At 30.1% G+C, this 13776-nt stretch overlaps 1 protein-coding gene across 2 annotated transcripts in view; it reads right to left on the bottom strand.

Annotated features, from left to right (window-relative positions):
• Positions 1-13776, bottom strand: part of LOC142319143 (T-cell activation inhibitor, mitochondrial-like) — a 33010-nt gene that overhangs the window by 14727 nt on the left and 4507 nt on the right. Inside the window, exons 2-5 of one of the 2 annotated variants that reach the window (XM_075356106.1) lie at positions 9130-9268; positions 5482-5605; positions 4986-5232; positions 2955-3175 (exon numbers count right to left, since the gene is read on the bottom strand). In XM_075356106.1, the coding sequence (XP_075212221.1) occupies positions 2955-3175; positions 4986-5232; positions 5482-5605; positions 9130-9268 (731 nt within the window). Of the gene's footprint in view, positions 1-2954; positions 3201-4985; positions 5233-5481; positions 5606-9129; positions 9269-13776 lie in introns of both variants that reach the window. The other variant, XM_075356107.1, reaches the window with a different exon arrangement.

Raw genomic sequence — 13776 nt, forward strand, 5'->3', positions numbered from 1 at the left:
AGAAACTGGGTTAGAATGCAAAAAATTGTAGTGAAAATGCCATTTTGTTATGTTTTACTTGCAATAACTTTGTTACATGGGTAATAAATAAGTAAACTTTTTAAACAAAACTTGTAGAGAATTTAATTCTGAACAAAATTATGTAAATAAATTCAACTAAAAACAAAACCAAGTTAAAAAAAATAATTTTATTAACATCAAAATATCTGAAACGTGGCTGAAAAATACATTAATTTTTAAACAGAAAGAATAATACTTTTAACATCCGAGAATATCTAGAAATAAAATTATTTAACAAAAATAAGATCAACAGAAAAGAAGTAACATAAAACATCAGTTTAATAACTTTATTGATACTGTTGAAAAGAAGAAAAATGTTATTTAATGGTAAAATAAATTTTTTTATTTTTTATTTCATAAGTTGACAGTTTTAACAACTGATCAACAATCACAATTTGTATACAGAATGTGGATATAGTTTTGAACACTTTTAAAAGTTCTAGTTAATTGTGCAGAGTGTGTGTATATGTGTGTGTGTGTGTGTGTGTGTGTGTGTGTGTGTGTGTGTGTGTGTGTGTGTGTGTGTGTGTGTGTGTGTGTGTGTGTGGGTGTGGTGTGTGTGAAGTTGAAATGTTTGTGTTCTGCGTTCTCAAAATGCCATTTCAGTTTTCAAATGAGGAATATGCTGACATAATTTTTATTTATGGTTATTGCATAACTCATTGGCTGCAAAAACGCAATATAAAGAAAGATTTTCTAATATAAGGATTCCAAATCACAAAACCTTTTCCACTGTTTACGCACAACTGGTTCTTTTCCTACACATTCTTATTCTCCTGAAAGACAAGAACAACATGTGTCGTTTACAAGGAAAACATGATACAGCAAGTTCAACACAGCCCAGGGTTTAGTAATACATGAATTTCAAATCGAATTGGTTTGCCGCACAGTATAGTATGGCAAATATTTAACAAAGAAAATCTTTGCTACACCACTATCAGAAGGTTCAAAATTTACTGCCTGGCGACTTTGCATTGCATCTAAAGTTTTGTGACTGGCTTCTAAGAAAAATGTCATAAAGTAAGTTCCATTTTATTTCCTGATAAGGCAACATTTACAAGAAATGAAGTTAATAACTTGCGAAATAAACATCAGTAGGATTTTGAAAATCCACATGCCACAATAGAAAGCAGTTTCCAACACCGGAAACTGCTTTGGGCAGTAAATGAAGGATTGGGCATGAAGGACCAATTAATTGGCCTCCTAGATCACCTGATCTGACGCCAATGGACTATTATGTGTGGGAACGTATGAAATCTATGAAATTCTATTGAAATATATCTATTTTATCTATTGAAATTCTTTGAAATAATCCAGATACAGTGAAAATAGCCACCAAAGGAATTTTAAAACGAGCAGAGTACGTGTTAACAGTGAAAGAGGACATTTTGAACAGTTGTAAAAGTAATTTCTTAATGTGTTTTTACTATTTTACTTTTGTTAAATGATTTTGTTTCTAGGTATTCTCATGTTAAAAAAAGTATTATTTTTTCTGTGCAAAAATTAAAATGTATTTTTTCAGCCATGTTTCGGTATTTTGATGTTAATAAAATTAATTTTTGTAACTTGGTTTTGTTTTGTAACTGAGTTTATATAATTTTGTTCAGAATTAAATTATTTACAAGTTCTGTTTAAAAAGTTTACTTATTTATTTACCCATGTAACAAAGTTATTGCAAGTAAAACATAACAAAACAGGGTTTTCACCAGAATTTTTTGCATTTAGCCCAATTTTCTCAAAATCCACTGCAGATACAATTCTGAAACCTGTTTTATTCAATTTATCACGCCAAAAACCATATGAAGCCATAAAAGCTTACCCCTTAATTTGGGTTCAAATAATTTCAGTATGGCTTTATTTTACTCTTTGCTCAGGAATCATGATGAAATCTTTCACCAGCCGTAACTCACTGATGAAGCGGCGTTTGCAGACCCGTATAAACTTTTTTCATTATTCTCACTGGCACACACACACACACACACACACCTATACACACACTTCTATAATAAAACTTTTCATATGCTACTATAAGCATATATATTATATTCATATGATACTAATAAGGGCTTACCAATTCAATTAATTGCCACAATTTATTCCCATTAGAGATAGTTTCTCTGAAGCTGATTCCCTTCCTCTACTCTCTCCTTTATTTACCCTTTTTCCTTGGATGAGTATCATGGAAATTGTCAGTTACCACCACCTGAACAGTAATCTTTTAACTTACTGGTGTAGCAATGAGATTTATTATAATTTAATGAAGTGACAATTTTCTACCTGTGGGACTGTCTTAGCTCTTTCCTATCTGGGAGTTATAGAAAAACTTAAAAAAAGTCTGGATATCAGCTGCATAAATTAAGGCCTCCTATTGAAAAATTTATAAAATAATGATGTAATAAAAAAAATAAACTATTTTTCTATAAGATAGTTCATCTAAAGATAAGTAAAGTAATTGCCTATTAACATAATAAAATGACAATCAAGCGTCACAAAAAATCAGACTGAAAATCTTTTTTTTTATAAACAGAAAGTATTTACTAAAGAAACAAAGATTCATCAAAACTTTCAGCAGCTGATATAAATAAGACTTACAATGTTGTCAACTTGATTGTGAATAACCATCTTAATTTCAACTGTGAATCCACACACTTACTCCTTTTAGCACATGCAGCAGTACCAATAGTCAGATTTCCAGTAAATCATCACTAACTCTTATCTGAGCCAATCTGAACATTAGGAACTGAAAAATCTTCCTACCCAGAACTTAAAATTTTCTCCCATTAAAAAATCCAAATAAAATTTGTTTTCCAAATAAAACTCAAGACTCACACAAGTTTAAACATACATTAAAATAAAACACACACAAAGTACATTATAGTATTTTAAATAAATACCTTTCAAATGATGCATCAGATCAGCATGATGTTCAGCAAGGGCCTGGAAACTCTGAAGACTTCCACGAAAGTGTGCAACATTCCAACCACAGTCCCATACTACAGCTTTCAACCCGAGTGACTGACATAGTCCTTCCTGCAGGCGTTTTATCTCCTCCAAAATTGGAGCACAAGCTTTGGTCTTCTCCCTTGCCGAGCTGACATTTGATTCTAGCCATCCCCTGCACAGGCCCCCCTTCAGTGCACCTACAAATTATACTACTCTCAAATTATATCCCTATCATCCTTAACTGCTCAATGTCTTAATGCCATTCTTTCAGAAAGAAAAATATAAACCCTTCATGCCAAAATAATATGCCACACAGTTTACTTTTACAAATCTGCTTAATTTTTAATTATATAATTAAGTGGAAGTAGTTTGCATTATAAATAAAGTCAGATGATATTTCTTACACAAACCACAAAACAGAAACTGATTAATTATGTACTATTTACTATTAAATGAAGAATGGAGATTCTTAAAAGATGTTTAGAATGGTTTTATATTTTTAGTTACAAGTAGTACATTTTACAAAGATTTTAGATAAAATTTGGGCATCGTTTTTATTATCAGCAACACAACTTATAATCTTTAGTAAAACTTGCAGACATATACAAAAATAAACTGTAGTGTTTGCCATGACACACCACTACTTGTATTTGAAATATTGTCTTCCACTATTTTGGCAAAAAACCTGTTATTGTATTATTGTACTTATTTTAATTGTTACTGGTATGTAGAAAGGTAAGTCACAATTTGTAAACTTTTTAAAAGTCAATTGCAGACATCTATCAAACAAAAATGAAATGCAATATAAAATTTCAATTTTGTAGGTTCATTAATATATGTTATTTATAATGAAGATTAGTTTTATATAAAAAGCCATTGCTACCAGTAATAACAACTAGTAAAAAAAAACACACACCCATACCACCAAAAAATACTGTTTATATGATTTAATAGAATCCTCAACTAAATAAAAGATAATTATGAGTTTACATTTAATAAATCTTTAATTTAAATTTAAGTTAATAAAATATTTAGCAACTGAAAATGGTTTTAATAAAAAGAACACAAACAAATGCATTATCAAATATTAATTTAAACATAGTAATAAAATAAATAAACAAAAAAACAAAAAATTGCAACAAGATATAATTAATGAACAAGTAAAATTATATATGATTTGGTCTTAGGGAATAATTCAATTTAAATTATTACAATTTAAATTTAGAATTACATTAATCAAATTATGATACCACAACAAGTGTTAAGCTATTTCAAATGTCAAAAATAAATGTCAAACAAAGTTAACATGATAACTAATGAAATACAAAATTACAAAATTTATGAACATTAAAGATCACAGGAATTTAATGCATAACTTAAAATAAATTTATTCATAAGCAATCTTGCTCTAACCTCAAACACATTTTAATATAAATTCTGTTTCTGCTATAATTTCATGTAAGTTTCAATACTCCTAGTCAATGTTACTCATAAAATTTTCACAAACAGTTAGTTACTGTTTTTAAACAAAAAGTTAGTTACTGTTTTTAAGTACTCTAGTTTTTATAAATTCAACCAATAATTAAATAAAATTTCTTAAGTTTTAATTATTCTGCATAGACTAATATTATACAGTTCTTTAACACAAATGATTTCAGAATCTTCTTTTAGAGCCATTTCTTTTGATCCATAACTGATTTTTTGATTGAGATGAAATTACATAGAAACTTCATTTTACTTTGTTCAAAGCTATTTATCAAACATCATTAACAGGATTAAGATCAATAGTTTGATAACATGTACATAAACATTTTTAGTTCGTATATAGGCAGAGATACAAATATACACACATGCACATGTGCACACTCACACAACCAAAATCAAACTTCTCTCAGTTTGCATATTGGTAAAAACAGCATAGTCATTTTTAAAACAAAATTAATTTTAACTATAAGTTAATAAATAATAAACTTTGTCAATACCTTAAACTTTCATTTTCTTTAGATTTTTTAATTTTTTCCTTTATGTTGGATTGCGTATTATAATTGTAGTCACTATATTGTTGTCTGACTTTGGTTCTAAAATCTGGTTTTGATTTTGGTGCAGGAGGTTGCGTTGGTGTAATGCTGTCAACATATGTTGTAGGAAGATTGCAGGAAGAAAGAATGGAGACAACTGTTTTTCTTACATCGCTTTGTGATAATTGTATATTAACGGACTTCAAATAAACTAAAAAGAGAAATTACCAATAACTAAAGACAAAATAAAACAATTTTTTCTTAATTTATAATATTTGAAAAACTGTAAAGCAAGCATGAACTGCCAAATATAACACACAAGAGCATAAACATAATATTTTTTTAAAAGAATACACACAACCAATCAATTTTAAGTTTCAATAAACGAGACAAACACCAAAAATTAACAATTTTTCATAGTATCAGTATTACAAAAGTTTTTAAATAATAATTAGTTTACCTTTCCCAGTAACTGATTTTTGAGGTTTTAGATAAAATTTCACAGTAGTCGGTCGAATATAACGATTCTGTTGAATGTTTTCAAGGAAAGAACTAAGTATCTGCAGAGAATTTTCATTTACAGCCTGAAAAAAGATTAATAAATACATATTACTTAAACTGTATTACTTACTTACCATAGCATACAAAATTAATGAAACATAATCCAATGTACCTAAAATTTCAATCATTATATGGTGACGCTACAAAAGTGAGCTAAAATCATAGTCACCTTGCAACTTATATATCTGACAAGACAGAAGACTTACACTAAGTAAAACAAATTGTAAGATTATAAACCTATTTTAATGAAATAAAAAAAAAAAAATTAAAAATAAACTCCATTGTAATGTAATAAATTAAAAATTCCTGTTCTCAATTTTAAATAAGAGGTATTGATTTCAAGTGTGGTTCTATGTAACTATAATAATCATAAAAACATAAGTAAAAAAATCCTCGTTTTAGAAGTTTCATGAAGTCATTGATTTTTAAAATGATATATATCTAAAAGAGATTCCCTTTACAAGCAGTCACAGACCATCTCATATGAATTTTTGTCTCTGATAACTAGTTAGATGTCAGCATTTTTATATTACGAGTATTATCTAGAAGACTTATTGAAAATTTTTTGTTTATTGGCTTAAAAAAAAATCTATAGGTAATTTTTTGATGAGTACCTTTCACCACAATGGTATCATGTTGAGCAATTCTAATGCTAGGCCATTTTTCCCACAGGAGGCTGGAAGATTTTTACTTTTTTAAGAATTCATTAAAAATATACTACAATTTTTTTTTTTTTAAACTAACAGTTTTTAAACTAAATATTACAATTTTTTTAACAGTTTTTAAACTGTTGTTTTTAAGTAAGTATTAAATACTTTCACTTAAAAGCAATGTTTCTAAAAAAAAGTATTAGCAGAATTAAAAAAAACTATCTCATCTAAGAACAGTTTAGAATTAGAAATAAATTTCTGTTTTACTGTACTATAAAAAAGTGTCTACAATAAATTTGCAAACCAGTGAAAAATAAAAAATAAACTGTAAAAAACATTAATTCTATTACAGGAACCAATGTTTACACAACAGCAGTAAAGATGTGCATGTGTTCAGAAATTATAAGATGTGAAAATATAAATATTACTAAAGACACTGCTGTTATGTAAAATATGAACTATGAAAAATTAAATTATTATTTAAGTATATATTGATGTTGCTAGGTATAGCTATCAACATAATAATTTAATATTAATAATTTGTCCTCATATATGAGTCCAAATTAAAAATGTAAGCTGGGGTATGGGTATCATTTAGAATAGTCAAGTATGGTGTTCGTTAAGTATCACAGGATAAATGATACGTATGATACATGATCATTTTCATGTAGCAGAAATTGTTGGATATGAAATAGTTGGGTCGAAACTACTATAACAAGAATCATATATAATATTGTGAGTCCTACCATTTATAACTGCAAGAAAAGTTTTTTTTTCCAAATGTTATTGTAAACATTATAACAAATAGTTATAATGTACATATGTATTAAAAACATAAAAATTGAATTAACATATTACATGAATACAAGAAATTAGATAGAAAATTAATTAAAATATAATGAAATTAATTAAATTCAGCAAAACTAAGTCAAAAACCTTATATAGATGGCTAACTGCAGTTACAGAAATAAGAAAAACTTGCAAAATTAAATTTTTCAATAAATTAGTAAGTTATAGTAGCAAAATATCCGATCCATGATAAAAGTGTTAATTAAAACATTGGGTTGTATAATTAAGAAATACAAGGTCTGTAAATAAAGTAATGAGACTAGTTTTTTTGGCAGCCAAAGTGGCAACACTGTAAAGTTGCTAGTAAGCATATGGTTATATGCAAAGCTGATTTACATTAGGTATTAATATTTTTAGTCTATTGTTGCCACGTGAGACATAAACAAAATTTTCATTCAATGAGTTTTTGTTGTGCGTTACAAAAATGAGTGATACTAATTATGAGCAATATTGTGCAATCAATTATTCAAAATTGAAAAGCACATATGGAGATGACATTCTGTCATGAGTCCAAGTTTTTATGTGGTTCAAAGCATTTTCAGATGGCCGGGAATCAGTTGCGTATAATCCACACTTTAGAACAATAAAAAAAAGTGACATCAACGTCACGACATAGTTGGGCGAATCGGAGATTCAATATGGTACAACCGACAAGTCAGAATGATTGCACAGCAATTGAATTTGAACCATACCACAGTCCATCAAATTTTGTCAAACGAATTGGACATGAAATAAATTTGTGCAAATTGGTCCCAAAAACTCACTGTTAAAAAGTAAAACAACAGGGTGGAAGTGTGCCGCAATCTTCTAGGGTAAATTGAAACTGATCCTGATTTTCTAAAAAATGTTATTACTGGTGAATCTTGGATATTTGAGTATGACCCAGAAACAAAACACCAAAGCAAGGAGTGGCACACTTCAAACTCACCACCAAAATCAAAACCATGCTAATTTGTTTCTTCGACATCAATGGCATTGTCCATAAGGCCATAACGCCTTACAGGACAGACTGTAAATCAGTATGTTTATCGAGAAATTCTTGAAAGACTGCAGAAGAGTTGTCCGCTTGAGACCAGCCATCAAAGACAACTGGCTGCTGCATCATGACAATGCACCTTGTCACACTGCACTCTCAATTAATAAGTTTTTGGCAAAGAAAAACATTCCTGCAGTTCCTCAACCGCCTTATTCATCTGATTTGAATCCCTGCAACTTTTTCCTGTTCTCGACTTCAAAAAAACACCTCAAAGGACACCATTTTGGAACAGCAAAAAACATAAAAGAAAATGTAATCGACCATCTGAAGAATATTCCAGTTTCTGAGTTCTAACACTGCTATGAAGAGTGGTAAAACCGTTTGAAGCGTTGCATGGCTTCCCAAGGGAACTATTTTGAAGGTGATAGAGTCCATGTATAATTGGATTGCAAATAAAAAGTTCTTCTGAACCAGTCTCATTACTTTATTTAAAGACCTCGTACTTCATAAACATTCATTATCTAAATGACAGAGTTCCAATATATAAACTCTAAGTCACTATAAGTGAACAATTGCTTCATGATAAAAACATGCTAAACCATATAAATGCAATACATTAAGGCTCACAGAATGGGTAGATTATTTTGCCATACAGGAATGGACACATTAACTACAAAAAACACAGCTGTTGTACAAAAAATAAAACTGTTATTGGGTCCTGGGTAAGACTGTTAATGCATCCCTTGATTTGGTAACATCTGAAAAGTCTCATTAGCACTTTGGAAATTATTAATTAATGATAAAATGAAACAGCTGAGGCCACATTCAAACCAATAATTTTAGACAATCCCTTAAACAATCAAAGCAATAATGGATGATTTTCATTATATGCAATTAACATTTTTTAGTAGCTATTGACTTCAATGTACTTGACATCACTAAATATACAATTATTTTCCAACACCTGAATAACAGAAAATAAGGTCAAAATTTGAATAATATTATTTCTTGTATAAAACAAAAAATAAACTTAGTCTAGAAGATAATACTTCATTATTAATAATAAACTTACTCTTTCTGAAGGGAATTGACCAAACAGATCAGGATGGACATTAAAATAAAAAGGTCTTAATGCAGTGGAAACTTCTCCAGAAGTAAGGTATCGGCAAACGTTGACTAAACAACCCTGAATCCTTTTATCATGTTTAAACCTAAAAAGCAGAACAATTTCAAAATGAATACCTGCAAGCATAAATAAAGAAACATCAAAATTATAAAATGAAACCATGCTTCAAATAAATAAATCATATGTGACTGTATCTTTATAAATTCAATAGGTAGATAGATAATCATAATTGTCAGTCATGATGTGCTGTGTCATACAGTACATAGTGTACTATACACACAGCCAAATATTGCCCAACACTTTTACCAATGAGTGATTACTGCATTTCTTGCCGTTAACGTTTATCCATACTGATTAAACAGCATATGCCAATAAGTTCTTATCTAGGTTCTTGCTGTACAACACATAATTGTATGAATAGGCAAAAGAAGAATGGAATATGTAAATATATAATACATATGTGATTATTTCATATTTTTTTCATTTTATTTTGCTGTACTGTAAATAATGTCTGTTGTGCCCAGGCAGGATGATAACTTATCCCAGCCAGTTTTCATAAAAAGATATCAATTAAAATGAGCAGAAAGAACATAATTAAAATTTGATCTACTTATTAAATCTCATAGCACTTAAGAATAATTCAGAAAATATGGTTTTAACTTTGTTATGCATGTCAAATATTATAAGATTGCTACTCTGTAGTTAATATTTATTCTGCTACTACACAAAAATATGTGTGTAAGTAGTCATGAATTAAATTGTGTACACAAAAAAATTAACAAAAATTGTTTTGCTTATTCAGCACAGTGCTCAAAATTTTCTGCCTATGCAAGTTTGCATGAAAGTGAGAAATTTGTATGCTATCCATTTATGTGCACTCGCTTTATAATCCAAATATTTGCTGGCCAAATCCTTCTAATTTAAATGGATTCTGCATTTTAATTGTTCTTCAAATTTTTTACAAGAATTATTTTTGTATTTAAGTAATAATATTTTTTTATTAATTTTCCAAATTGTATCACTGAAAGGAAATTTCAAAATGTATCATAAGCTAAATTCTTTATAAATAAAATATCAATAACCACAGTCAATCAGAATGTGAATTTTAAAACTGCATGATGTGGATGTTAAAAGTTCAAAATGTAACTTTTGTGGAGCCAATTCAAGTACATTCTTTGAAAAATATAGCATGAATATTTCCTAACAGACTGTACTTTCGAAGCAGTAGAACCACAATATTTGTGTTATGTTGTAACCTTCATTAAAATTAAGCCATACTGCTTTGTCAGGTATAGTTTACTGCATCAAAAACAGTATTGTTGATAGTGAAACATTTAATGAATTTCAAAATAAATAAGTGCTAAAAGTAGCTAGTTAGTTATCTAGCAAGTGTGTACTTTATAGAGTTCATAAGATGAAAAATAACTGCACAACCACTAAATCTTACTGTAGCTGAGACAATAAAACTTTTAAGTTACAAAAAGCATCCCTAGTTTGCTAGTTTTAGGTTAGGTATAATTAATCAGAGTAATAGGTAAAGTGTTTGATTATTTAAATAGTAGAGACACCTTTTGGGAAAGAGTTTAGAGGTCCAGTAAAGCTAGTACATAAAGTTAATGAAAAATAAATGCTAAAATGAGCTGGGGTTTACTTGTCTACACTTAAAATAGATGGCATATAATAATATTAAACCAACCTTTCCTCTAAGCGGAAACTAACATTAAGACTAATCAAATCTCAAGGGATGATTGTAAACATTAGTTTACTTTAATTAGTTTTTAAAGCTGTCTAGTTTTTTTCTACCATAGGGTTACATCAAAAACTTACAAAATTAATTTTTTTCAGCAAGTATAGTATAAAATAGAAAAAGTAATATTTGTAATATATTAAGTAAAGATAATAAAGATTAAATGTTCATATTTTAATAAACTGTATTGGGGCATAATGTTCAGGATCAGACTTTGTAACTTTTCTCTGAAATAACTTTAACAAAAGTTGGCTTGAACCTCCACTAGGTGCACCTGGAAATATCTGTAACAAATTGGAGAAATTGTCAGTTGAACTGAATCTAAACAAACTTTGCAGCTTCATTTATCATCAAATCACACCTCTCTAGATCAACTCTAAAGTTGTAACTAAGGACATAGTGCTGATTTTCACGGTTGACTGTCAAGTCAACTGTGAAAGTCTTTTAAGGAATACTCCATCGGCTGAATCAAGCAACACGAGTTCAGAGAAGGCAGCATTCGGATATGGTGGGCTGCTACTTAGCAGATAACATACAATTAGAAGCACTGGAATGCCCCAACACTACACACTGAACAAGAAAAATAAAAGTACAAAATCAAACCAAAGCAAATCACCTACACTTCCACAAACAATGTAAACTCGCTTGTGCAGAGTGGTAAACTAAAAATAATAACAGGCCTAATGGACCTACACAAAAATCTCATCATGGGTCTGCAGGATATAAGAAACACCAACCAGGATGCCATAAAATCTCAAGGATATAAGCTCTACAAAGATATACCTGGGAAGAGAGTGATGAAAAATTTCCTACAGTTTGAAACATGCTTTTTAGTCAGCCTCAAAATAATAAACTCCATACAGTCACAATCCCCAAGACTCTCAAACTCATCCTAAAAGCATCTAATAAAATCTACACTTGTAATAAATGCCCATGTATCCACTAATAATAAATATAACTCCAAAAGACCATAAAGAAGCAGAAAAGTTCTGAATCTACTCGACCTGACTATAAATAACATCCCCAAAAATCAGGTTAAACAATCAAAGACTTCAATGCTCAACTACGCAGAGAAAGAAGATAATGCAACATCGGCAGAAAATGGCCGACTCATCGATCTTTGCAGAAACCACTCAAAATCCACATATTTCAAGAGGAAACCTCAAAAACTCAAAACCTGCAAACACCCCAACTACACTGAAGGAGAGTGGCCGACTAGACCATGTCTTAATGGACAAACACCATCACAAGGAGATCTACAACATAGAAGTCTCTGAGGAGAAGACACAGGTTCAGATCATTATGTAGTCAAAATTAAAGTTAGATTTACTCCCCAAAGAAAGCAACAAAACCAAGCCCCTAAAACTAAAAGAAAAATGAACCCTACCCAACTAATCAAGAATGAAAATTACCAAAAAAATAATCATGAATAAACTTACTAAACAACTAAGATAAACTAAAGATCTAAATCACCTTAAACAAATCGCAGAACAATTAGCCCCGATAAAATCCCATACAAAACAATAATGGTGGAACAACAAATGTGACAAAACAGTGGAGGAAAAGACATCTAAAGCATGGCTATTTCACAAATCCCAAAAATCAGAAACATCCTTCCAAAATCTAGTAAAACAAAGAAAAGAAACCACCCGAACCCTATGGAAAAAAAAAAAAACCAACACCACGGAGACAAAATGAAGTCGACAGAAGAATCCAATAAAACACAGTTGAGAGACTACTACAAAACCTTCAAAAATCAGCTCCAAAAATACAAACCCCCAAACCTACTAATAAAGAGTGAAAACCATAAATGGCCCGTAACAATAAATACAACATGCAAATCCTAGCTAAATATTTCAACAAACTTCTAAACTTAACACCAATACCCCAATAACAACACATCTGAAAACATCAACCCATCCAAAATAAAAGAAGCCTACCAGCACTGAGTAAAATGAACAACTACAAAGCAGCAGGAGAAGGTCAGGCTTTTGTAGAGATTTGGAAACATGCAGGAAAATCAGCAATTGCCCTTCGTCAACACCTTGTCAACATCTGGATTAAAAAACTACCAGAACACTGGACGACAGCCCTCATAAATCTGCTACACAAAAAAAGGAACAAAACAGACCCTAATAATGACACTCCTAGACACAACAGATAAAATTCTTTCAAGAATCATCCTCAAAAATTCACAACTCTAGAAAGAACTAGGAGATTACCAAGGAGATTTCAGACCCTGAAGGAGCTCTCAAACTAATAATGGATTACAACAGGAAATGAAACATGGTGATAACATTTGTAGATTTCAGCAACGCTTTTGACTGCCTCCACAGAGAATCCCTACTAAAAATTCTACAATACCTCGAACTACATACCAAATTAATAAATTTGATTAAGTCTGAGGTAAAATTCAGAGGCGAATTCTCAGAACCATTTTAGATTAAAACAGAATAGCAAGACAATGGGCTTTCAACAATTCAACTGTTCTCTGGAGATGGTAATGAGGGAATGGCTCAAATAACTCCCCACAAAAGTAAAAATAGGTCGAAAAATCAAAACAAACTGTCTTGGTTTTGCTGACGACTTGGCATTGCTAGCAAAGACATTGACAAAGCTAAAGCACAGACATTAGGACTTCAACACATTGCAAATTGACCTCAAAAAATCATTCGAAAAGCCAGAAATTATGGCCGAAAAATCAACATAATTAAAATAAGTAATCATAAACAGAAATAAATCAAAATAGTAACCCTATTTAAATACCTTTGAGAAATAATAAACAACCTAAACAAAAAAACCTTGATCCAAATAAGAAGAAACAAACTAGCTAAACTCAAAAATTA

The sequence above is a fragment of the Lycorma delicatula genome, chromosome 2 (assembly GCF_047948215.1).
Source record: "Lycorma delicatula isolate Av1 chromosome 2, ASM4794821v1, whole genome shotgun sequence".
NCBI lineage: Eukaryota > Metazoa > Arthropoda > Insecta > Hemiptera > Fulgoridae > Lycorma > Lycorma delicatula.